At 36.7% G+C, this 27,791-nt stretch overlaps 2 protein-coding genes across 2 annotated transcripts in view; both read right to left on the reverse strand.

The window, feature by feature from the left end:
- Nucleotides 1-14,337, reverse strand: part of LOC109087704 (nucleus accumbens-associated protein 2-like) — a 33,735-nt gene extending 19,398 nt beyond the window's left edge. Inside the window, exon 1 of the mRNA XM_042761316.1 lies at nt 14,018-14,337. The gene's annotated coding sequence lies outside the window, so the exon portion shown is untranslated. The remainder of the gene's footprint in view (nt 1-14,017) is intronic.
- A 7,342-nt stretch (nt 14,338-21,679) lies between these two features.
- On the reverse strand, nt 21,680-24,613 carry LOC109087723 (transmembrane protein 250-like). The gene is made up of 2 exons (XM_019101929.2): nt 24,540-24,613; nt 21,680-23,168 (listed from the first exon to the last, which is right to left on the reverse strand). The coding sequence occupies exon 2, from the start codon at nt 22,978-22,980 to the stop codon at nt 22,561-22,563; it is 420 nt and encodes a 139-aa protein (XP_018957474.2). The 5' UTR covers nt 22,981-23,168; nt 24,540-24,613; the 3' UTR covers nt 21,680-22,560.
- Nucleotides 24,614-27,791: the final 3,178 nt, after the last annotated feature.

The raw sequence follows: 27,791 nt of genomic DNA on the forward strand, positions 1-27,791 counted from the left end.
GTATCAATGTTTTTGAAAATGAAACAACTCATCAGTGCGCAACACTAAAGCCGGTTCCCTGAAATACATCGCCCATCACCTGTCAATAATGTTTGTACACTGCCATTTACTCCAAGCATGCAATATCGTGAAGCTCGCCTTCGAAGAGTACGTAAGGAACCTTGTCACCTCTGTCTATTAAAAAAGCAGGTGAAAACAACCAGATTTACTATAAGATGCGCATGAATAATAGAGATCGCCCAGCCCTAATTTAACATTTTTTTGTAGATAAATACAAGTTAGTAATGAGAGGACTTGATTGAGTTTTTCTCCTAACAAACTGACAATCTACCAAAACAACGAAAAAAACCGACGAAAACAATGAGAGAAATTAAAGGAATTAATCTACTATTTCTAAGCAAAACCTTCACTAAAACTATTGGTGGGCAACTAAGGACACTAAGGAATTCACAACGTGCTATTACAACACTATCTCATTTTAAAGTCAAGTACTGTATGGCGTATTGGCGTCACACATCTTGCACTTTCATTACATCATCAAAGGCACTTATCAAAGTGAGTCCAGGCATCACTGTGTGCTTTCAAAGCCAATTTTTCACTTTAGTTTTCTGGTTTGGACAGCATGCTGTCCTAACATTAACCTGTCAGATCGCAAATTATTGCTGTTACATGTTGGTAGTATAGAAAAGCGCAGTACGAAGAAGAATAAACTGGAAATAGATGTTAATAGCAAACTCAGAGAAACATTACAAAACACTTGAGAAGATGAGAATCGACAAGAACAGACAGAGACAAAGGGAGAACTAAGGGTTTAAATACATGGAGCAAACAAAGGAACTGATGAGTTAATTAAGGTGACAACAGGTGAAAACTAGGTCAGAGACAAAACAGAGGCCACATCCAAAAGCCAGAGCTTTTCCTATCTGATCTTTTTTTTTTTCTCGTTCTAAAAAAAATGTAGTACACACGAAACCACTGAAACCACTCAAAATGATGTAGTATACTTGCCAGACCAGTATGTGTCGCAATAATTCTGCCACAGAGATACACTAAAAATGGAGAAGAAGACTTGGAGCATGCACATAAACCTTGCGGGCTGTATACAAACATTTTTGCTTTAGTAATTTTAGATTTTTCTTTAGTAAAGCTAATAGTCACATAAACTTCTCCAACAAAGACAAAAACATGTAATCATCAATGCTTCCCTCTAATTTTTTTTTTTGCTGAGCAAAACTTTTCTCTATTGGGCGGACATTTCGGCCACCTGTGCAAAAACATTGTTTATACCAGACGTGTACAGCGCGCACACAAAAAAAGTGTGTAACTTTTAACTGTAATGTGCTATTTGTATTTGATTTGACCCGTGACTAAATGATGTACATTTTAGATTACCTAATAAAACTTACTGAATATTATTTCACAAAATAATACTGTGAAATATTATTGCAATTTAAAATAAAAGTTTTCTATTTTAATATACTTTAAAATATAATTTATTCCTATGAAGCAAAGCAATTGTCAGCATCATTACTCCAGTCTTCAGTGTCACATGATCCTTCAGAAATCATTCTAATATGCTGATTTATTATCAGTGCTGGAAACTGTTGTGCTGCTTAATATTTTTTTGGGGACTTGTGATTTTTTTGGGTATTCTTTGATAAATAAAAAGTTAAAAAGGACAGTGTTTATTCAAAATAGAAATTTTGTGTTACAATATACACTAATAAAAAGTTTGTGGTCAGTAATTTTTTTCTTTTTTTAAAGAAATTAATACTTTTATTCAGTAAGAATGTGTTAAATGGTTTAAAAAGTGATAATAAAGACATATTTTTAGAAAAGAGTTCTATTTTGAATAAATGCTGTTCTTTTTAACTTTTTATTAATCTAAGAATCAAAGAAAAAAAGTATCACATGTTCCAAAAAATAAAAATAAAAAATAAGTAAAAATATTAAGCATTACAACAGATTCAACACTGATAGTAAATCAGCATATTAGAATGATTTCTGAAGGATAATATGACACTGAAGGCTGGAGTAATGATGCTGAAAATTCAGCTTTGCTCCTCGGGAATAAATTATATTTTAAAGTATATTAAAACAGGAAACCAATATTAGAAAATTGCAATAATGTTTCACAATATTACTGTTTTTTTCTTCTGTATTTTCGATAAAATAAATACATCCTTGATGAGCAGAGACTCCATTAAAAAACAAGGTCAATTATTTATTATGTTTATAATATAGGCCTAACATAATATAATATCAAAACAAACTAAAGCATTTAAACTGATAGAATAGAATAGAATAGAATAGAATAGAAACTGAAGCATTTAAACTGATAGAATAGAATAGAAACTGAAGCATTTAAACTGATAGAATAGAATAGAAACTGAAGCATTTAAACTGATAGAATAGAATACAATAGAATAGAAACTGAAGCATGTAAACTGATAGAATAGAATAGAAACTGAAGCATTTAAACTGAGATCTGTAAGTTAAATATATAAAAAAAAAACGTGAATGTCAATTCTTCTATAGCTATGTAAACTACACCAGTGTGTGACTGTAAATGTCTCTGAGTTTTGTTACCGTTCTGTGCCCATCATCCGCTATTTCCAGCACTTAATCAAGACGCTCTTCTTTAATACATGATGACGTTTTATTTCAATTCATTGCGTTTGCGTCGGCGCACGATTTGAGCTATTTCGTACGCAGCCATTAAAATATTCGGTTTCTACAGCGATTCATTTGCCGCACATTCCTTTTCTATGAAACTAACCACATTCACCGGTTCTAACTGGTGATATCAACTCTGTAGCGGTTTATCCGAGCATTGCAATTCATTCGCTTTCGCAAATGGCTTTCCCAACTCATTTATGCGTGTGCGCGGCACATTATTTCTTCTGCGCAGCTGCGGTGGAAGAAGTGCGCGGCCGCGCGCGCGCGCGCAGCTTAAAGGGAACATTGGTAGTCAGCCATTGTTGTTGTTGCTATTGCGTGATGTAGAGGTGTCTGACTAAGGTCAAGACATGGGATAATGACATCATCGTTTCACAAAATATATGGATTGGCTGTTCACACGAAAACGCAAGGGTGTCGTTTTCCGATTTATCCACTCTGGAACCCGGTTCCAAAAAAAAAGGGTTTCTGGCTCCCAAACGCTCAATCTGTCTGGACAAAATGCCGATACGATACTAATTTTTTACGTATACAGCTAAACGCATCTACGTGTGGATGGGGCCAGAGAAAACAAAGCTAGGAACAAATCATACATGTAACAATTGCCCAAAAATGCATAATATAATCTAACATATATATATACATATATATATATATGTTCCATTTGAACAACTGTTTAATGGCTGCGTCGCTTTGGCTATATAGCGAGTTAACACCAAAAACTATAACTATAAAAATAACTATAACTAGCGTCCATGCCAGAAGGTGACGATATATTATTATATAATCCCTCATCCCCACTCCCTACAGTCATATTTTGAGTGCGAGTTATTAGGCAAAAAAGGGAAACCACAAAATAAAGTTTTTTCTTATTTGACTGATACCATTATTTATTTAGGCTATTTTTATTTTTGTTTTCACTAGACAATACTTTGCTGGTTAATATAGTTATCATTAATTCTTTTGGCCATGATGATCTGACCTAATTTGGAGTCAGCTTTATTTAGCAATTTGGTAAACATAGGTACTGGACAGCACTATTATCATTCATCCCTCAGCGGTTTTTGATTTCTAGCAGTTTTTGGTGTGTGTGTGTGTTTATTCTACTATTGTCCAGACAGACAGCAGAAGCAGCAGTGATAAAGTACAGCACAGGGAGCCATTCATAACAAACAACTGAAAAATAAATGAGAAGCAGCCATAATACCATGAAACTGTGGTGGACAAGTCTATGTGTCATTTAGGGTTAATCCGAAGTCGATAGTGATTTCTTTAAAATAGAGCTGTACAGAAAAAATAAACAAAGAAATGAGTGAAATTAGTGTAGAATTCATAATCAAAACGTCTCTCCATGTAAAAGTAAGAAGCACTGACTACTTCTGAAAACAAAATCGAATACAGTTCTGCCTGTCGAGTTCACCTGCTGCTAAATGAGCACGTTTACATGCACGTTCTTAAGCCGATTATGCTTAATAAGCTGAAAACGCACGTGGTCATGTAAACAAGGTAACCCGTTTTCTTTTATCGGTCGCAACAGGTAGTTTTTTTGCATCTTACTCCGATTTCGCACGGCATGTAAATGCAATAACACGCTTTCTGTCAGCTTATTGAAGTGTGAATGTGTGTTACGCGACAGGAATGCGTCGTTAGTGCAGAGTTAAGCACATCTTATCACGAAAGCAGATTTTTCATGACTCTGAAAATGTCTCAAAACAAAACTCTCTCTTAATGATATGGCAAGGGCAGTGTCTAACTCTTCCTCAAACGCAACTCAAACACCAATATTATAACTAATATCCAGGATATTACCATTAATGTAAAACCAAACTAAAGCCAGACAGCAAGTGATATCAAGCAGCACTAGCCACAGTTGTATGCAATATGCATTATACACAGTGTCTTCAGATCTGCTGCTGTCATTCGAGGTAAAGACCCATCAATACTGTGTGAGCTGGAACTGTGGGGATTTAGATTTCAGTAAAGAAATAATCCAGATGATAAATATAAATGCAAAGAGTGAGTGTGTTATAATGTAAATGAATTTTATGTCCATTTCCTGCTCTAGACTTAGCGCTCACATGATCTCAGATGAATATGTTCATAACAGCAAATGTTCCATAAACTCCATTTGTTCATGGCACTTTCAAATACATACAGCACAGGTCAAAGGTCAATCTAGAGAAATCTTGGGGGCAGCAATTCAAATCACATGACAGGATTAATTGTAAACATTTCACCCATTTCCTCAGCCGAACTGCATGATAAAACTGATGGAGTTTTAAAACCGGCTGCAGTGAAGACAGACACACACCTGACCTGTAAGCATCAGTGCAGTGATGATTTGATCTCATCATTATACTGAACACACTGCTTCACTGTGTCAGCATGCCAAACCATACAAAACAAGGCAATCATGATTTAAGATCACCCATCCATACTGTATTCTACACATACTGATCATATACACTGCAGCATTGAATGCTCAGATGAGTGCAGCTGCCAGTGTGCTTAGTGAAAGCATGATAACTACATGAGTCAGTGAGCAACAGCTCAAACGGCTGCTGTAACTGCATCTCACAGCGTCTGTTGTGATGCATGAAGCATCATGCAAAGAGCAGTTTCATCAGTTAATACAGTCTGAGATGTACTGTAGACCAGAAGCAGAAATTAAAAGGAGTTTGGGGAAAAAATGCCACCAATTACGACTGTTGCGATTAGAGTGGAATCGAAAAGTGCTGATTGCTACATTACATTAGATCTGCTCATGCAGCATCATCTAGGTCAGGGGTCACCAACTGGCATACTCCGATCCGAATCCGGACCGCGAGATGTGTCCATCTGGACCGTGAAGCCTTTTGACATAAGGAAATAAATAAATGGCAGACGCTATTTTCTTACAAAATGAAATTTATAACAAGCACATCAAGGTCAGCTCAGTAGAGCTGTTTGAGTCCTACGGCGCCACAGGTTGCTACTACAGTTAACTGTTGCTACGGACAGACATGCAGGCATGCATGCAGTGAAGAGAGCAGAGAGCAGCACACAGACAGATGAAACTTTCAGTAAGTAAAAAACAATGGCATTTTCAAAAATTAGCAAAGTTGATAGGTCCTTAAAAGGTCTTAAGTTTTATCGTATCAAATTTAAGGCCATAAACAGTGTTAAATGGTACAACAAAGTCTTAATTAGAGCCCGACTGATTTATTGTTTTGCCGATTTTATCGGCCGATATGAGTCTGTCGCAGATATATCTGCATCGGCATTTAAGCCGCAGATATGCCACCTATATGAATTTTTAATAAACAATGACCCCATAAGTTTCCCTTTTCAATAAGTCCAATATAACATTAACCCCGTCCCTTAAAACTGCCATGTCACTTATGCTTATCACATCCGTCACATCACATTTCCTAAGTCAGCATAGTTTGTCAGTACAGTCAGTAACGTATAGCAGATTGAAAAGTTAGTATCTTTCTGCAGTCCAACAGACAGCAGTGCGCTGGTGGCTTGAATCTGTTGAATGGGAGCAGCGTATACACATAGAGGGCAGAGCGTTGCGTTATTTAAAGGTGAAATTCACGCGTCAAAAAGTAACAAGGGAATAAGTATGTGACTGATCAAGCTTTTATATGTAGTTTGGGGTTACAAAGGGTTGTATAGGTTTGTCTGAAATAAAAATGCAAAAACTGACACTATAAATCAACGCTTCAAACAACAACAAAACAGATAAAGACAAAAAGTAGCCATTGATAATATCTTAACAAATCCAAATGTAATAAAATGTATTTATGTGTGACGACAATTTCTTAGCAACTAGGGATTGCACAAAGCTGTATTTTATATAGGGCTATACAGGCATGTAGTGGCTACACAATGGTATTACAAATGATAAATGGTGCAAAATTTATATCTTAACAGTCAATTTACAAATAATGCGTTCAGAATTGTGGAAGTCTGACAAGAAATGTGATATATATATATATATATATATATATATATATATATATATATATATATATATATATATATACAATTATAATTTGGAAGTGTATCAATGTTGCTATTTAAGATTTGAGTGTTTACATAATCAGTTTTATGTTAATTTGTAAGTAATCTTAAATGATCTTGTTTGGGAGTGGGATGGGTGGGCGCCAATAGGGATTTCGCCCAGGGTGTCAAAATGGCTAGAAACTGCCCTGATTTTCTTCACAAAACTGGTGTCCATACATTGACAATAATGCAGGTGGAAATGCTTTTACGCTACTAATCGGAGTCGGATGTGATGAAATGCGGACTGTGATAAAGGCCTATTGGGAGAGAAATAAAATGCACAGAAATTATTTAAAAGCAAAACTGAAAAACCACAACTCACAAGCATGTATTGAACGTGAATGTCATACCAAACGGAAATGTGGCACCCTTATTGGTGATTCATAAAATTATCCCAAAAAAAATCAAGCAAGACAATATCAATACCCATGGTGATGTAATGAGGTCCTAATAAGTGAAAAGATCAGTCTGTGCAAGATACTGAACATTATTTGCAACATTATGACCTGTAATAAAACTAACCAGCCAGTCTATAAACATTGTGATTTAAAAAGTTAAATCCAGGAAGGATCTGTGATCCTTGACTAAAAATCACACTTGTTAAATGGTTTAAATAAAGTCATCTTCAGTACAGTCTTCACATAAACAGTTAATGATTTGCAGCTGAATCAGCCTCCAAGTCCTCATCAGTTGCACTGTACTGAAATCTAAATTATAATAAATCAACATGGCTTCAGGGCCAGAGAAAAATATGATCTGCTTTGACTAGAAACGAGCAAACAAATGGCACTGCAGCTAAACGTCACATATAAACACTGAAGAGGCTAAAAGTTGAGTATGGGTTAACCATATACAAAATCAGCCAAGCACAATTCTCAGCGTTTCATCTCGACTGAGAAGTTTGTCTGAAATTGCACAACCACACACTACAGTTGACCATATATGTGACCCTGGAGCACAAAACCAGTGTTAAATCACTGGGGTATATTTGTAGCAATAGCATACATTGTATGGGTCAAAATTATTGATTTTTCTTTTATGCCAAAAATCATTAGGATATTAAGTAAAGATCATGTTCCATGAAGATATTTTGTCAATTTCCTACTGTAAATATATTAAACCTTAATTTTTGATTAGTAATATGCTTTGCTAAGAACTTAATTTGGATAATTTTAAAGGCGATTTTCTTAATATTTAGATTTTTTTGCACCCACAGATTCCAGATTTTCAAACAGTTGTATCTCGGCCAAATATTGTCCGATCCTAACAAACCATACATCAATGGAAAGCTTATTTATTCATTTATTTATTCATATATTAAATCTTAATTTCAAAAACTTGACCCTTATGACTGGTTTTGTGGTCCAGGGTCACATATAATAATTAAGCAAATTCAGCTCTAACAGATTGCGATTTCTAGAAATTTCCATCATGTAACGTTGTTGCTGATCATTATCAGTTCATAAAAAAGATTAATAAGAGCCGAGTTAAGGATCGCCACAGTGGGTTTGCACTGGATCATGGGAGCAGTGCAGATGAAGATAAAACAGGCTGTTCCCTGAGATTTTTCCAGACATTCTGCTGGAGCTCAACCAAAGATCTGGATCATGGCACATGAGAGCTCATACACCACAGGTGTGCACAAGAGAACAGGACTGTGGCATAAAACACATGATAATAATATAGAAAAGGTAAAAACTACACTAAACTAAAGGTAAACTACACTTCTGATTCTTGTGAAGAGATTTAGGACTATTAATTGTAAGAAAATATCAGTGGTGTTTGCTTGTGCAAAATGCACCACCACCATACACAAAGGTGTTTTCCTGCTGCCTGGCATGAAAAGAGAGATTTGGCTTGAGTTTGTCCGTGGGATTTTTCCACCTGTTTTATGATTCAAATGGTGCGTCTGATCACTAAAGCAGCAGCACACTCTCCTCAATAACACTCACCATCATTCATAATGTTAATACTTAATATTAGTGTTTGATCACCCCACTATGAGCACTAATAAGTTAATTTTAGAGCTGTCAAGTGATTAGAGAGTTGGACTTGTAACCCAAAGGTCGCGGGTTAAAGTCTCGGTACCGGGAGGGATTGTAGGTGGGGGCAGTGAATGTATAGCGCTCTCTTCCACCGTCAATACTGAGGTGAGACCCTTGAACAAGGCACCGAACCCCAAAGGTGTGTGTGTGTGTGTGTACGCGCACTTGGCTGGGTTAAATGCAGAGAGTATGGGACACCCTACTTGGCCATACGTCATGTCCCTTTTTTTTGTCAAGTAGCATTTAGGTATATTTTCACACTGCGATTAGAATTGCATAAATAATGCTATGAGATGAATAGGTTTTAAATAGCCATTAATGGGTCTAAAAAATAATATGGAAATATTAAATAATAAAAAAAATGAAATTATACACTAAAGATGAACAAAGTGCAAGTAGGTGACAGTTAATGAGTGAATTATTGAATCATTAATTCAATCGATTCATTCAAATGGCTGATTCATTCAGAAATAAACTTTTGTTTATGGAATTAAGGAAAAAAGACAATACTGTGTTTCTAAAATGTAACACAAACTTTCATAAAAAAAATCTATATTTAATTTCAGTATCTCATCTCAGTCATTGTGCTGCATCATGTTCATCAATGCAGGATGACATACAGGATGACATAAATAAATAACGGGAACAATAATTTGCATGCCATTTGTAAAAAAAAAAAAAAAAAGTAAATAAATAACGGGAACAATAATTTGCATGCTAGTTGAGGCAACTGGTGCATAGCATGTGCGTGTTTTAACATGTGTATCAAACACAGAAACACATACTTGGCAATATATCTCTGAACAAGACCCGGGCAGTCATTAGAACTGATAAAAGCAGCTTTAAGAGTCCTGAACAACACGTCACAGGACGGCTGAAGTGGAAAAATCGTCAGAGCTTACAGTCCCAGTGAGCTCTGCCCTGCTGGAATTATTCAAGATACACACAGTCATTCATGTGGAATTATTCACAGACTCACTTCACACACACACACACACATAGACTGGCGTGACATCCATATCATGTGATCATGCCAGGCGTTATGCCAAAGGCCAGCAATGTCACTTACCAGAAATCACAAAGACACAGAGGGGGAGGGAGGGAGAGGCAGAAAAAAACTGTTTAATTTAACAAACTATCAATCCTCCAGCCCAAGTTTGACAGTAAATCATACATTCAGAGTCTGCGTGCAATGTTCATTGCATATTGTTGATTTAAAATGTCCATAAAAGAGCGCTTATTGCTCTTATCGCTGCACCATCACTGCATCTCTTTTATCCCATATTTTCCCTCTTACAAAAGTACACAGAAATACAGTTAAGCATGAACAGTTTTCCATGAAGACACTGTTTACACAACACAATGACAACAAAGGTCATTCCCACCCACATTCATTCCAACATCTGACTGAACAGGTTCATACAGTGACTATATGAAGCAACTGCTTTTCATTTGATTTGATAGGAGACCTGAATGTAGACGGGATCTGAAGTCCAGCATATTCACCAGCATCTCACTGGCATCAAAGAAACAGCGACAGGTGCATAGTTACTATTAATACATGCCAACTGGGCGTTTACTCACTGTAAACAATATGGGCTACATGAGAGATGAACCCTAACCCTGGATTCAAAGAAGTCTCTGTGAAATGTCCTATATAAACTGCTTTTGCACCGATATTCAACCCTGTAACGTTCAACCCCGAAACACTCTGAATGTAACAGGGCTGGAATAAAACATGTTTTAAAAGAGAAATGGCTTTTTTGGGGGGTCTTTATCATCATTTCACTCATATTGGCCTCATTAAGCTCAACAGTTCAACTCTGTTACAGGAAAAACACATTTTTGTTATTTATTTATTTTTATTTTTTTACAGAAAAAATACTGTTCTTGGCACAGAGCCTGCAAGATTGTAAATAACGCAGTGTGGTGCAATGATTTTTGAGAGCTGAGGTTCTGAGGTTTTGCATCGATCTTAAATCCAGAAACATTTTGACAATTACATGGTTAGAAGAAAACATTTTTGGTCAGGGGTTATTAAAATTAATTAATTAATTAATTAAAAGTAAGTAAGTATGTGCGTATCTATGTATGAGATTATTATATGATTTGAATTTGTTTTAATTTTAGTTAAAGTTTCTGCAATTTTGTTGTGTTTTTGTCATTTTTATTAGTTATCATTTGTTTAAATATGTCTTTAGTTTTATTAATTTTTATTTCAGTTTTAATACATAATTATTTTATTACATCAGACCATAAAATTAGAAACAATTACTTTTAGCAACTATTTTAAATATTTTTTCTATAAATTTTATATTACTTATAAAATTAACATTTACATAACATTTACTTACAGTTACCATTTATTTTGTTTCGAGTAACCAAAAAAAAAAGAAAAAAAAAAAAACCTTTAGTTTAAGTTAACCATAACAACCCTGATTTAAATAAAAATAATACTGTAATACCAATCATACTGTGACAGGGTTGAAATAAGTTTTGTTTCATTATTTAGGATGAACAGTTTAACAATGAAATAATAATTATAAATAAATTAATAGTTTTAGGAACTGGCCACTAAAAATACCCATTTGTGGAGCACTGCTCTCTCGTCTAGCAGTAAGCTAACGATAAATAAATACAAAAGTTTTGATATTTTCTAGCACAAATTGCACACAGTTGTGTCAGAATGCCTTTATCAGTCTGCAGTGAATCAGTGCGAAATACTCTTAAGATTTTAAGTCTGTTCTCGACAAACAAAAGGTCCATGAAGCGCATGTCACCGATGGTGTAGCGCCCACATCATACAGAACGATAGATTCATCACAGCACGTCTCAAGAGTCTCTGGGCCCGAGATCTAATTACTGATGAACAGAGCGTGCTCATTGTATTCAGATAAGGGTCTCAGTGAAGGGGCCCGTCAGGGTTCGGCCCAGAGAGCACTTCAGGCAAATCCAACAAACCCCGGCTGGCTCTTCAGCCCCATGTGGAATTTTTGGTAGAGCGAGGCCTCGGGAAGGCAACTCAGGACACAGTGCAAAAATACAGCTGCTGCGCGTCATCAGGGACGTGGCAGCTGGCCAAACCAAAGACAGCGCTCTTACAGGCATGCATTGAGCCCGAGAAACATGGCCTTGTATATTGTGTGAGAATGATGCACAGATGACGATATTGGATGTGTGACCACAGTTTGTTCTCTAAATAAAGGAAAAACCATAGCTATTCAAGAGGCATTTATGAACCAAAAAGGTCAATGCCATGTGGGTCTGCAACTAACAAACATTTTGATATTTTGAGACAGCAAATATAAATCACTGTTTGCTAGTCTGTAAGCACATATTTAAGACTCAGCCACCGAAAAACCCATATGTGCATCAAAACAGTGATGTATTCATATTCAGCTCATGTGCAGTAACAGCTGGTGTGGATTTTACAGCAGTGTGTAGCTGTGAAAAGAAGCCATGTGGCTCTACAGGCCTGGAAATACGCCACCATAGTCCAAAAACTACCTCAAAATATCTTCACATGCTCTTCCTAAGGAGGAACCCAGAAAAGCGGGCATTTGGTAAGGCAGCAAGGCTTTCTTTTGGTAAGGAATATGACACTAAGAGCACACTATTCTGTTAAAACGAATTACTGTGCACACAATAAAATATGTGACCCTGGACCACAAAACCAGTCATAAGGGTCAATTTTTCAAAATTGAGATTTATACGTCATCTGAAAGCTGAATAAATAAGCTTTCCATTGATGGATGTTTGTTAGGATAGGACAATATTTGGCTGAAAATCTGGAATCTGAGGGTGCAAAAAATCTAAATATTGAGAAAATCGCCTTTCAAGTTATTCAAATGAAGTTCTTAGCAATGCATATTACTAATCAAATATTAAGTTTTGATATATTTACAGTAGGAAATTTACAAAATATCTTCATGCAATATGATCTTTACTTAATAGCCTAATGATTTTTGGCATAAAGAAAAAATCAATAATTTTGACCCATATAATGTTTTTTTTTTTTTTTTTGGCTATTGCTACAAATATACCCCAGTGACTTAAGACCAGGGTCACATATTTTGTTAGATATCAACTAGATGGAGAGAGTGAGATGTTAGTTGCATAGGAAAGGAGGCATTGTGCACAGTCACATGTCTTGGAAACCAGACAGCAGCACGAAACAGTCACACACACACACACACACACACACACTCCATGTGGCTATACACTCTCTCCTCTGACCAAACTTCCTTTCTCCAATTTAGTCACCATCTGAATAACCTTAAAGCCACATGCACTCACTCAACCGAAACTAAAGATCAGCCCCAGACCTGTCTGAACACACTATGAACTGCACATCAAACTCACCATATCAAAAACCGTTAGTTTGAGATCTCATCAAGTGCATGCAGCCCTGTCTCTGTTCATCTGGTTTCTGAGTTTAATATGACATCCGGATTCAATGAACAAATCAGCTGCTGAGGATTCATGCTACAATGAACTTCATTTATAAACAAAAAGTTGCAGCTGGAGATTGTCAGCATGCTGTCATGGAATAAAGCAAATAAAATGAAAGGAAATTTATAGCTGTGTGTCTTCAATTTGTATAAGAAAAAAAAGCATTGATCTTTCTACATAATATTTGTTTTCTGTATTGGAGAACTCCAATGTTCTTCAGCCCAAAAACACGTAATAAGATGCTACCATTTTCAGCTAAACGTCATAAGATGGTACCTGGTGGTACAGTACCATATGGTGTAATATACAAAAACAGTAGGCTACTTGACAGGCCTTAGGGAGTTTTGCAAAAGTCGAATAAGTTGTAACAGTGTTTGTGATGGTCTGCAGTCCACTACAATCATCATCATCATCATAAGTCTGCATTAAAACACTATAAAAAAAATAAAAATAATTAAATAAAACGCGCGCGCGCGCAGGTTCTCACGTTCTGCTCGCGAAAACACATTTCACCGAATTCACCTGCATTCCTTCACTGCCACACTTTTATTTTTAAACAACTTTCAGGAGCCAAAACAAATGACTTGGATTTGAGGCATTAATGTTCACGAGGTCAAAACAAACCCAAGTTTCACTTCTGAGTATATGACGTTACCCGCCGCGCTGAAATCTGATCTCCATCAGTGACTCTGAACCATAGAAATATATGAAGTAGGAAATAAAATATGGCCCCATATGCGTCATGCAGTCCTGCCATCCAGACTCAAACATGATGCGTGTCATATATTTACCCGGCGAGTCTCTCCTCCATATAAGAGCCCGACTCTCTGTAGCGGCGTGTTTCTGTGGATGTGAAGTTTCCAGCGGGGTCCGTGTTCAGCCAGACCCTCCTCACCTCCACTGCTCTCTCCCTACAGCGCCAGAGCTCTCCACATTTGCCTCTGTCTGAGTTTCTCTCTCTCTATCTTTCTCTCTCTCAGTTCAGGAAGTGATTTTGCGTTCAGTCTGACATCATTCTCGAACGCTTTCAGGAGTTTTTAAAGACACAGTCGGACCGTCCCGTACAGTTCATGTCTAATGAACAATTATGGCAAGCCGGTTAAACATTTATTCCTCAAACTTAACTATGTTCAAGTACTTGCAAAATAATATCAGACTGGGTGATTATCACCAAAGTAGATCACCTTGTAGGAACTTATTTAGGCCTAGCTAAAATGACAGTCTGACTGTACTTAATTATGGCCACTTAACAAATACCAAAATAAATGTAGGCCTACATGAAATATTCAGAGCGACACAGAAAGGCTTTTCACACTTGAAATAGTTTACCCTGGGTCATGGAATCCTGGACAGTTATACAGTTTAGCTCTGAATAGCAATTACTATTGTGAAATATTTAAGAACTGAATGCTGTCATTGACCATCTAGAATCAAAGTATTTCACATGATGCTAAAAACAATGGTGCTGACCATGTCATCTTTGTCAATTTTTACAAGTATTCAAACCATTAGCAGTCCTGACTGTTGTCCCAGACAACCAATTTACTCTTAACATAGATTTGCAAGTTTAATGTTTCATATCACTCCACAATCTCTATTTTCTCACATAAAGTAATATTTTATTCTCAAATCAATATTTCATATCCATGTTTTTTTTCTTTCTTTTTTTTCAGTGTAATGAGCGGGATAATGTGTAATGTCTGTGTAATAAGCAGGATAAGGCAAAGTCAGCTTGTCATTACCACAAAAAAATTCACAATGGGGGTCTTAAACAGGGCCATTGATAATGAAGGAATAACTCTTCCATAGGTTGGAGTTAAAGATGTTCTGGATAGTAGCCTCCATCAACCATTCCCAGCTTATCCTCACAATCTGTTTGGGCTTGTCAGGTCTGTATGGCAGCCTCTCTTGTCATTTGATAGTCTCCCATAGCCAGACCTTCTGCCGTCAGTCTGAAGGTCTGGCTATGGGAACCTTGGCCGCTTTGAATGGCAAGGCTCGCCCAAGAGGCCATATGAATGACAGATAAAGCAACCAATTACTTTTCGGTTTGTGCCACTTCATGTTTAGGGATGTGGAAATGTCAATAAAAGACTGTGTGTAAATCTCTTGGACATATTTTAAAGATTCTATGGTGCAAACTTTAAATATTTCACATACTTTTAAATATCCAGCATTTAGTTGATCCTGATAAGTGCTCATTATCACAATTGTAAAAAAAAACTTTTTTATTATAAAAATTACACTTTTTTTACAGATCAAGGGAACTGCAATGTTTATCACAAATTCCCTGAATCATACAAATACATACTTTATTAACAACAAACATTAAACTGTATAATTGAACATTATTATAAACAATTTCTCAAATAAAGAATTAAATACAATGGTCAATCCTTTTTTTCAAGTTAGTTTTCTACTTACTCAAATAAAAGATAAACACAATTCTATTGGGTCAATATATCAACAATATTTTTCTTATATCAAAAAATTTCTAACAGAATTATTTAACATATTAAAAAAAAATTTTTAAACTGAAGCATTTAACAAAGTTAGTTTTCTTGACTTACTCATAATAAAAGATAACAATAGATTGGTGACAGATTTGTATAGAAAACCTACGGCTAGAAATACAATATTACACGGTCAGAGTTTTCATCCTACTCCTCTAAAGAAAAATAAAACAATCACGCTAGAAATACAATATTACACGGTCAGAGTTTTCATCCTACTCCTCTAAAGAAAAGTCTCCCAATTAGTCAGTTATAAAAAAATATATGGTCTTCGTGAGAGAAGTTATGCAAATAATTGGATAAGATTTAGCCATCCTCACTCAGGTAAACAGCTAAAAGTTTTTCAGCAATCCTCACTGGTAAATGGTTTTACTGAGGTAAACAGACCTAAAAGTAAACACTCTGGATGAGGGAATTTCATGTAACACCAAAAAAGGATTCCCGACCAAGTAATTTATATGATTAAATGTTGACCATTTTGTCGACTCTTCGATAAAGTAATATACTATTGAATGACCAAAATAAACAAAAACCCGTACATCACAACACAAATAAAATAAACTATTGGAAACATACAAATGATAATTGACGTAATTTATATGATTAAATGTCCAAAAGTAAAGGGAATTTCATGTAAAAACAAAAAAATAACCAATATTATTAAAATACAAATTCACATACTCATAAACTAAATTTGTCGACTCTTCGATATTTAGGTATTGAACAAGTAAACGACTCTTCGATATTTAGGTATTGAACAAGTAAAAATACCCAGAAGAGGTGGTGACATAAATAAAATTTTATATTGATAATAAATTGTACTCTTCTGATTCACTTGTTGTTTTGCCTGACGAAGACCTTAGGGTCGAAATGTTGTGATTTTAATACATTTTTGAGAGCCGTAGTGGATATTTTTGTTTATTGACTGTAAAGGGTTTCATATGATCGAGCACCTGCCCAAAGTTTTTGGATGTGCGCACATTACACTCTCTTCTTCCAACAAGGCCTATCCATGAACAGCACAAAAGTCCATTAACAGAACACCACTCGGGTTCATATCAGGCGGGCCATTCCACCCAATCACTCCCTTCTAGGTTCCTCTGTCAAGTCCCAGCAGTTGAATAGACTCCCCAGTTGGTACCCTTTCTAGGGCCTCACCTGGGGTCTCCAAGTAGGTTAGATACTCTAATTTTGGTTTGCTGCATGGGGACATATCACAGAAAGACCCTTTACAACACAAAATCACACTGAGACGACCTTCTCAAGCCCTCGAAAGTGGACCTTGAGGCCCAGAGTTGAGAAACCCCTCCCTAGTGTCTAACATCATGTTCTGTTGCTCATAATTGTTGTGGGGTCCAAAACAATTTCATTGCTTAAAGTTGAATTTGACTGCACCTTAAATCCCCTTTTACTAAATTCTGGGAAATTTTCGCAAAACTTTAAAAAAGGAAGAAGGAAAAAAGTACTGTAAGTAATTATAATGTTTATTTTAATCATGTACTCCTTTGTCAGTGGTCTGTGACGCACTGAATAAGAATGGTAGATTCCAGAGGGCACTATTTTGCCGAGTCACACAACACAATGCAACCCCATCTGACACTCTTCAATTGCTTCCAAAGTGTTCAGCCTCCCTCGACATTACATAAATATTTGACTGGACTTCAAAGTGTTATAAAATAATGAGGACATACAAAACCACCATCTATACCCTCCATAAGTACAAAACACTGGATATAACATACCAGTAATAAGTATATCATGTATGTTAATGTATGAAAGATATAACTTGGAAGTTCCACTGTGCTACAAAGATGTGTGGATATCTTGATGCCCCTTACTTCCTAGAAAGCAGTGAAGTTTGAAGTGATTACCTGAGGGTCATCATCTGTTTTGATGGTGAGATAGGTCCTCCATACTGGTGGTGAAGGACACAATGGAGTTTGTCACTGATGAGACTGAATTATAAAACTGCACTCTGGGTTAAGAAAAGTGAAGGTGAGACTTAGTAAGTCTCAAAGGGGGATATGTACAGTATAAGAGTTGTATTAATCAAAATATGAATTAATCAAGTATAATCAGTGTAAATATAGCCATGTTTGTAATCTACTATTATGATCATGTGTGTCCTGTATGTAAGGAGGCCTGCAGGAGATAATCAAGTTATTCTACTATTATGATCATATGTTTCCTGTGTGTATGGAGGACTGCAGGTGAGTAAAATGTGTAGTTTGTATGGGGGTAGAAGGACTTTGTATGAAACATGCCTTGAGGAAAAACTCTATATAAAGAGTGTGCAGGCACAGACTCAACAGATTCTCTGCAGAGTCTCTTGGCTTCATTATCTCTGATAATAAAGTCTCTCTTCTGGCATCAAAACCTCAAGACTTAGAGAGTGCTTTCTCACAGAAGCGGCAGAAACCACCACACCATTAGGTCATAACTGCACCTATTATTTGACCTCTATATATGTATATATATATACATATATATATATATATATATAGATATCATATATATGTCATATGTCATTATGTCATTAATGACTCACCCTCATGTCGTTCCAAACCCGTAAGACCTCCGTTCATCTTCGGAACACAGTATAAGATATTTTAGATTTAGTCCGAGAGCTTTCTGTCCCTCCATTGAGAATGTATGTACGTTATACTGTCCACGTCCAGAAAGGTAATAAAAACATCTTCAAAGTAGTCCATGTGACATCAGAGGGTCCGTTAGAATTTTTTGAAGCATCAAAAATACATTTTAGTCCAAAAATATCAAAAACTACGACTTTATTCAGCATTGACTTCTCTCCCGGGTCTGTTATGCGCGCGTTCACAACACTGCAGTTTAGTGATATCCGGTTCGCGAACGAATCACTCGATGTAACCGGATCTTCTTGAACCAGTTCACCAAATCGAACTGAATCGTTTGAAACGGTTCGCGTCAACAATAAGCATTAATCCACAAATGACTTAAGCTGTTAACTTTTTAAACATGGCTGACACTCCCTCTGAGTTCAAATAAACCAATATCCCGGAGAAATTCATTTACTCAAACAGTACACTGACTGAACTGCTGTGAAGAGAGAACTGAAGATGAACATGAGCCGAGCCAGATAACGAACAAAACATTGACTCGTTCTCGAGTCAAGAACCGGTTGCATCGGTTTTTCGGATCACCGGTAGTGATGGGAAGTTCTGTTCTTTTCCGCGAACCGGTTCTTTCGGACAGTTTGATTCAATAAACCGGTTGCCGAAAACGGTTCACCAGTTCTTTTGCGCTCGACGTAATGACTTCATTGGCGATGATTGCCCTTGATTCAAGCCTTCGGTTTACCCGCGCTCATAACATAAGCACAGAATAAGTTCAGAATCAATCACCAAAAGAACCAGTTCGGTTCAGACGCGCTGTGCGTCAGTCTACTTCACGCATGCGCAGTATAATCAAATCCTCAATAAAGTCAACCGGACGCGTCCGACAGAAACGGTTCTTGACTCGAGAACGAGTCAATGTTTCGTTCGTTATCTGGCTCGGCGTTCATCAGTTCAGTCAGTGTACTGTTTAAGTAAATGAATTACTCCGGGAGATTAGTTTATTTGAACTCAGAGGGAGTGTCAGCCATGTTAAAAAAGTTAACAGCTTAAGCCATTTGTGGATTAATGCTTATTGTTGACGCGAACCGTTTCAAACGATTCAGTTCGATTTGGTGAACTGGTTCAAGCAGATCTGGTTACATCGAGTGATTCGTTCGCGAACCGGATATCACTAAACTGCAGTGTTGTGAACGCGCTCATAACAGACCCGGGAGAGAAGTCAATGCTGAATTAAGACCAAAATGTATTCTCGATGCTTCAAAAAATTCTAACGGACCCTCTGATGTCACATGGACTACTTTGAAGATGTTTTTATTACCTTTCTGGACGTGGACAGTATACCGTACATACATTCTCAATGGAGGGACAGAAAGCTCTCGGACTAAATCTAAAATATCTTATACTGTGTTCCGAAGATGAACGGAGGTCTCACGGGTTTGGAACGACATGAGGGTGAGTCATTAATGACATAATTTTCATTTTTGGGTGAACTATCCCTTTAATCCATTGCCAATTCTAAACTGGTGGTTTTGAACTAGTACCTGAATTTTTAGCGTAAGAGAGTAGTTTAGCACACAAGAGGGCTGTTGGACGCCTAACACTCCTAAGTGTGTTATTGTCATAAATCAGCAGTTTATTTTATTTTAATATTCACACCAATATTATGTAAATAAGTATTTTTTAGAATTGTGTTCATTGCTTTATATATACATATGTATATCATTTTTATGTACAGTGGGTATAGAAAAGAATCACCCCACTTAAAAATAATCCCATTTTGTTGCTTTGCAGCCTGAAATAAAGACAGACAGTTTTTGTTTCATCAAGCTGTATTTACTCAGTGCATATAACATCCAATTGAAAAATTTAACTCCAAAATTAAAAACCAGAATCACTGAGTTGGAAAAAAGGATCACCCCTTGTGTCAGTGAACCACATTTTGCTTTAATTACAGCTTTTAGTCTGTTGTTGGGATATGCCTTTATTAACTTTGCACATCTAGACTTTGCAATATTTGCCCACTCGTCTTTGCAGAACTGATCAAGTTCAGTTCAATTTGATGAGCGTTTGTGGAGTCTTCAAGTCATTCCACTCTGACTAGGCCATGCAAGGACATTCACCTTTTTCTCCTTCAACCACTGTGTGCTCAGTTTTTTCTGTATGCTCTGGGTCACCATGTTGGAAGGTAGACCTTCTTCCCATTGACAACTTTCATTGACAACCATGCATTTTTCCTTCTATCCTGACAAGTGTACCAGTCCCTGCTGCAGAGAAACACCATCACAGGATATTACCAGCTCCATGCTTTACCGTAGGAATGGTGTTATTTGGATGGTGTGCTGTTTTGGAATTTCCACCAGTCATATTGTTTGGTGTTGAGACCAAATAATTAAATTTTAGTCTCATCTGCCTCAGAATCTTCAAGGTGTGTTTTTTGGCAAAGCTCAGTTGTGATTGCATGTGGCCTTTCTTGAGGAGTGGCTTTTTTCTGGCAACCCTCCCATACAAGCCACATTTGTGGAGAATTTGTGATATTGTTGTCACATGCACACAGTGACCACTCTGTCATATTATGGCAGCTGCTTCAGAGTTACTGTGGGACTCTTGGTGGCCTCTCTGATCAGTTTCCTCCTGACTCTTTCATCCAACTTGGAGTGACGTCCTGATCCAAGGAGGGCCTGTGTTGTACCAAATACCTTCCACTTCTTAATAATAGACTTCACTGTGCTTCTAGGCATTGATAAAGCCTTTGAATTTTTTATTTATTTTTTTATCTGGTGCTTGTCCGCAGCTTTATCCCGGAGATCTTTTGACAGTGCCTTGCCATCTATAGTTGATTGTTTGCTTCAGTTGCACTACCAAGGACTGAAATGCTCCAGGAAAGCTCTCTTCATGCTGAGCTGATAAAAAATGAGCACGGCTGATCGCAGCGGAAAGTCAAATGGCTTCGTGTGCCACTGAGAAGGTGCTTAGCTACACCTGACTGAGTTTATAAGTCATTTTTAGGAGAGGGTGATCCTTTTTGAAACTCAGTGATTGTTTTTTTTCTGACATGGTGTTTATCTTCCATTTGGATGTTATAGTAAATAAAGGTGTGTCCGTCTTCATTTCAAGCTTCTTTGCAACAAAATGTGATTATTTTGAAGGGGGTGATTCTTTTCTACACCCACTGTATAAATATATCTGTGTTTTATTGTTCTCAAGATATCAATATAGGCCCCTAAAAACCTATATTGGTCAACGTCAAAAACACAGAATATCCAAATACACCTCTTTGAAACAAAAGTAGGACACAATTGTCTGGGACACATTCATTATACACAGAAATCATAATTGCACACACCAGTGAGATTTACATCGTTTTTATTCATAGTGTTTCGATGCTGTTCCTGAGATGTTACTGAACTGTGCTACACCACAACAACCATCTGAGCATGTCTGCAGTAGTAGATACGTGTCCCTCCAAGAGAGTTACCCATTTGACACACTGTAGGTGATACTCCAGTCATTCAGCAGCTGAAGATTTGTCATCAGTTCAGTGTTCATCAGGGCACTGACCCTTCTGTGTTGAGCTATACAATGGCTTGTCTGAAATGTCACTTGTGTCCGTTCAGTTTCAGAACAAAAGAGTGTGCTTGGCCAAGTATGAGGCATATGATGTTTGATCCTCAAACAATAGGAGATTGTACTCACTCATTTTACTTTCATGCCAGACTGGCGCCAATAACACCACACTAATGCAACATGGGGCATCAGACTCATGCTCTGATTGGCACCATACAAATAATATGGTCTGAACACCGCAAGTAAGCTGGAAGAGGCCAATTAGTGAAGGATATAGCTGCATGAGAATGGAAGGAAGGAAAACTGTGATGAAATACCACCTTTTCAAAAGAAAACATTCGCATTAAATCAAAGGCACATGCAGATTTAAAAACATATGGGGCATTGGTTTAGTGACATTAAAAAAAAAAAATCATATTCTCCAACGCACAGTGTTAGAATACATTTGATTAATATAAAATCTTGAAAAAAAAAGAACAAACATGCACACTCATAAAAATTACACGAATGATATGCAAACTGTGGAAAAGCATTTCAGCTCTTTTAAAGAGTGTTTCACACATGTTCTCAGTTCTGTCATGATGTGTAAGAGCTGCATGCTCAAAAAGCAAATCAAAGGCACTTCTGTCCTTCAACACAGATTTCACTCAGCCAGTCAGAAGTTCACATATCTACAAAGACCATGAAACACCATCCCAGGCCTCCAATCAGAAACATGGTAACATGCATGCTGTATATAAACAGATCATTGAGGATGCCGAAGTCCAGCCGGTGGTGACCCAGCAGCAGGAGAATGACAGACAGCTTATACTGAAGGCGAAGGAAAATTCGCACGCTCACGTACTGCAGGCAGAAGAGTGCAGACAGCGCCACCCAGAGGAGGGATGTAAAAAGGCTGCAGCCAAAATAAAGAAGGAATCGGATGAAACTATACATCCATCGAGACTTCAGGTATAGGTCAAAGTTGTTGTATTTGGTGCGTACGAGTTGGGCGGTGCGCGCAGGGCCACAGGCGGAGTGCATGCAGGTAGTGTGAGGGCCGTGGAAGGAGCGAACCCTCCGTGGGATGGGAATGACAGGCATGGGTGGGCTTGGAAACCCCCTGGATTCAGGGAGTCCCACTAACAGGACTCTTCCGGTAACTCCAGGGCTGCATGTTGCATAACAGGATCACATGCAGCTAACTAAAAAGCAGACGGATGTAAACATGATGTTTCCATGACTAAGTGCATTGGTGCTCACCCAGGGGGCATCTCCATAGCACTGAAACTCTGGAGAAAAAAATAAATAACAATAATAATAACAATAATTAGTGATAGACAAATATATCGTCCAGGCTGACCACTCGGCTGACGGCTAATATGAGTAATTATGGTTGTATAGAAATATAAAATAAATAAAAAAAACACGTAAATAATATATAGAATATATATTTTTTATGATTTGCTGGATGGTTAAACAGTGAACTAACTTGACAGCTTCAGAGACACTAAATACCTTATTAAACCCACCTGTCTCCACTGGAAACACTGATGTTCTCTGATTTTATAAGAATACAGTTATGTTTACTTGCATTTGTGGTTTGAAAATACAAACGTGCGTACTTTTTTCAACAAGGTAAGTTTAGAACATTACTTTTCACCATGTTTCTTATTGGTTAATGTGCCAAGTTGAGAACATAATCTAACTGAATCGATGACAATGTGTAAATAATTGTAATTTAGGATTAACTGATGTATTAGCTCTATTTAAGGTTGTTGATATTAACATTAATGCATTAGGCAGATGCTTTTATTCAAAACATCTTACTTTGCATTCATGTTGGACATTTTATCAGTACATGCATTCCCTGGGAATCGATCCCATGACCTTGGCATTGTTAGTGCCATCCTCTATTGTTTGAGCTAAAGGAATGCTATATTGCCTATAGGTCTTCACATTGATGAATGTGGTGTGCCCTGCTCATTTCTCATTAGTTTCTCTTCAGCAGATCCAATTACTTTGAAAAGAAACAGATTTGTTTCATGTCAATATCAATACACACATCTCACTTGCTCTCCAGATATTTGTATTAGCATTGGCCATTAAAAAAGTCAATAATAATAATAATAATAAACAGTGCTGTAAATGTGCTATAAACATGATGTTTAATTTCATAGCATTCTGACAGAATGCATTGCAAAATCCCTTACAAAAAGTATTATGGCAGTGCCATGGTACAGTGATGGTATCAGATGGCAATACCATGCTACAGAATGAATACCATATTCATAAACCATGGTATTTCCATATTCCAAGAATACCAAGGTATTACCAGTAAAACGTTGTGATTATCATATGATGTATTTATAGCACAGTATTTAAGAGAATACAATGGTACTGTGTCCAAAATCCATAGTAATGCGTTCTGTGAAGGTTAAAGTGTTGATAGAACCTACAGAGAAATTACATTTAATGTAAACATGCAGAAATCTGCCTATATTTTATGTAATGGTTATTTTAGAAACGCAAGGCCACATATATATATAAAGTTGTTAAACACGCAGATCACATTATCACTCACTCTCGTCACACGCTTCATATATTACATATTATATATACATTAAATGCGATTATATGTGGAATAAGTAAATGAAACTCACAAGCGTTTATGCTGCTTTCATCTAGCTGCTGATGTGCTGCGGCGCAGAACACGGTCTGTCGCAAAACACACTGGAGCTCTGGTTACTATGACAACAGCTGGACAATTTAAAGGCGCAGTCTCGTCTTTTTAATATGATATAAAAACAGGTGTACGCGTTTTTATTTCTAAATCTTTGATCTAATTTGGTGACTTTAAAATAAATCATATTAAAAAATATATAAAAAACATTACCTTGTTATTTGCTCGTGTGTTATACCTTATGTTTTTTTAGGCCTAAATAAAAATAAAATCATACATTAGTAGCTAAAACATCTTGTATAGATCTATATCAAAATAGAGTAAATCAACCTGTAAAGCTGCTTTTATTGTAAAAAGCATGTAAATAACCCTGACTTGACTCAATACATTATTTTACACTAGCCCAAGGAATATTAATAGATTCATCCATAAGTCTGGAGTGAATGAACACACTTCAGTCTTGTATATCTGAATAATTACATTTTCATAGCAGGTCAAATTTAATCATCCCAATGACATCTGATGATAAGCCAGAAATCAAACTATTTCTCCCAGCAATAGGTGTAAAATACTTTTCATGCGCTTTGCTCTGAGTTGGACACTTTTTCAACAGTTTTCATCTCACTACATAATGTAAGTACATAATGTTGAATAACTGCATGAATCATTCCCATCTCATGCCTTCACACTCAATTTGTTCTGTTTAACTGTATGTGTGTGTGTGTACCTACTCATATTTTGGGGACAAATTTGTACCCAAAAGTGATCTAAACCTGACAAAATCTCCAAAAACCTCCCTTTGGGGATGTCCTCAGTTGTAAAACTGGTATAAAAATTAAGTTTTTTAAAATTGTAAATATGCAGAAAGTTTCCTGTGAGGGGTAGGTTTCGGTGTAGTGTTGGTGTAGGGCGATAGAATATACAGTTTGTACAGTATAAAACCATTACGCCTATGGAATGTCCCTATTTAGATAGCAAAGTAAACGTGTGTGTGTGTGTGTGTGTGTGTGTGTGTGTGTGTGATCCCTCATAAAGTTGTCTGACCTCTGCCTAACTTTTCCAGTGCACTGCGCAGCTCTGCACATCTGCAGATTTATGGCATGACTACGATTGCATCCTGCCTATTTGTCAGATGGCCAGATAGCGGGTGGAGCAGCCCATCTCACGGCAGATTAATCATAATGGGAGGCACTTTTAGAAAGAGTTTATTATGACCGTTAATGGGGCGCCCGATCACTTTGTGCAAGATTTAAAGACACATTATGCAAAATCTGAAAAACAAACCTTATAATACTTAATCAAACATGCATAAAGCTGTCAGCGGGTCTAAATAAATTCTCCCAATTAACTTGCTTCAAGAGATTGTGATTGCTTTTACTAATTTAACCAACAGTGTAATGATTTCAGCAGCAGTCAGGGTTAATGATGAGCTTTCTGTGGATACGGAAGGAATTTGTGATGAGATGGTATCTTTAACCAGAGGTTTTCAAACCTGTCCTGGAGCACCCCCAGCACTGCACATGTCTCCCTCATCTAACACACCTGATTCAACTCATCAGACTGCAAGACCTCAGTTGAGAGTGTCTGATAAGCGAGATGTGCTAAATGTGCAGTGCTGGGTTTGAAAACCCCGGTCTTTAACACACCATTCTGAGAGTCAGTTGAAGTTTTCATGTTTTGCTTTTGCTTAGTTGCACAATATGAATATCAGAACAACAACTGCATTATTTTTGAAGGCCAAAACAAAATTCACTTTTTGAAGGCCAAAACAAAATTCACATTTTAGCACTTCCATTTTGAAGGCCAAAACAAAATTAACAACTAATCACTTCCAGATTCTGAAGTGTGCATACGATGGACACTTTACTATACCATGAGGCCACGGTCTTACTACAGTACGTCTTGGACTCTATAAAAAAACCAAATTTTATTGGCGTGAGTCTTTTTTTAAATTTACTTTATTTTATTATAGTTATAAAGTCAAAATTGCGTGATGTTAACTCGAGTTAAAATCCAATTTTGAGGGGATAGGGGGGGTTGTACTGATATGTTCTCAGAATTGTGAGTTTATATCTCACAATTATGACTTTATAACACAATTGCATCTTATGATGTCAGAATTGCGAGATAAAACTCACAATTCTGAGAAAAAATGTCAGAATTGTGAGTTTATATTTCACAGTTCTGACTTTATTTCTCAGAATTGTGACTATGTCTTGCAATTGCGAGTTTATATCATGCAATTCTGAGAAACAAAATTCAATGGCGGAAACGGGCTTCCATAGAAACACACAAAAAATACGAAAATACAATACAAATACAAACTACCAATCATTCACGATGCAGAAAAAAGTGCACAGCAATGAAGGGGTGACAATCTAAAATAATCAAGAGTGCAAAATAGACAGACGTCACAGACCCCAAATAAGTTATTAACCTCTTATAAAGGATTCCTGTTAATTTTGATTACATTTTTGTTGAATTTTTATGTTATGTGTAACAAAATTTATTTCTCTGTGTTCAGGTTTGACTGTAGTAAACAACATTTCAAAACAACATAAAAAAAAAAAAAAAAAAAAAAACTTGGGGTCAGAAAGAAAAATCAAACACCACCTAAATCACCATACGTTGTTTGGGAGGGTTTGAAGAAAAATCCTCTGCTTTCATTCAAAAACTAATTCCAGGATATTCAATTGCCACACACTGATGAACTTTAAAAAATAGCTCTTTTTGCAGGAAACACTCAAGACAAAGGGATAAAAATACTCCATGCTCACAGTTAAATATACTGCTGGCTCTTTTAATGTAAACCCTATAAAAAAACTGAAGAGGAGAGTGTGTCAACATAGACCCGGGAAACTGAAGGATCTGGAGAGATACTGTATAGAATAATGCTCTCTGATCTCCAGTCAGATGTTCTTTAAACTCATCAGGCATTATAGGTGAAGACTCAGAGCTGCTATCTTGGCAAAAGGAGGTTGCAAAAAGTATTGAATAAAAGTGCTCCATTAATTGTAGCCAGAGTGTACGAGAGAAAACATTTCTTTTATAATGAGATTTCCCATCCCTACCATTTTACTTCAATGAAAGTTTAGGGTTTTGTGTGTGTGTGTTTAAAATCAAAAATCAAAATTATTAATAGTGCAGATTTAATTTCACAGGCTTCTTTGGTCATATTTACCAAGGATGACAATATTTTTGATATATAAATACGGAAAACACAACATTAATA

Source organism: Cyprinus carpio, chromosome A7 (genome assembly GCF_018340385.1).
Source record: "Cyprinus carpio isolate SPL01 chromosome A7, ASM1834038v1, whole genome shotgun sequence".
Classification (NCBI taxonomy): Eukaryota; Metazoa; Chordata; class Actinopteri; order Cypriniformes; family Cyprinidae; genus Cyprinus; species Cyprinus carpio.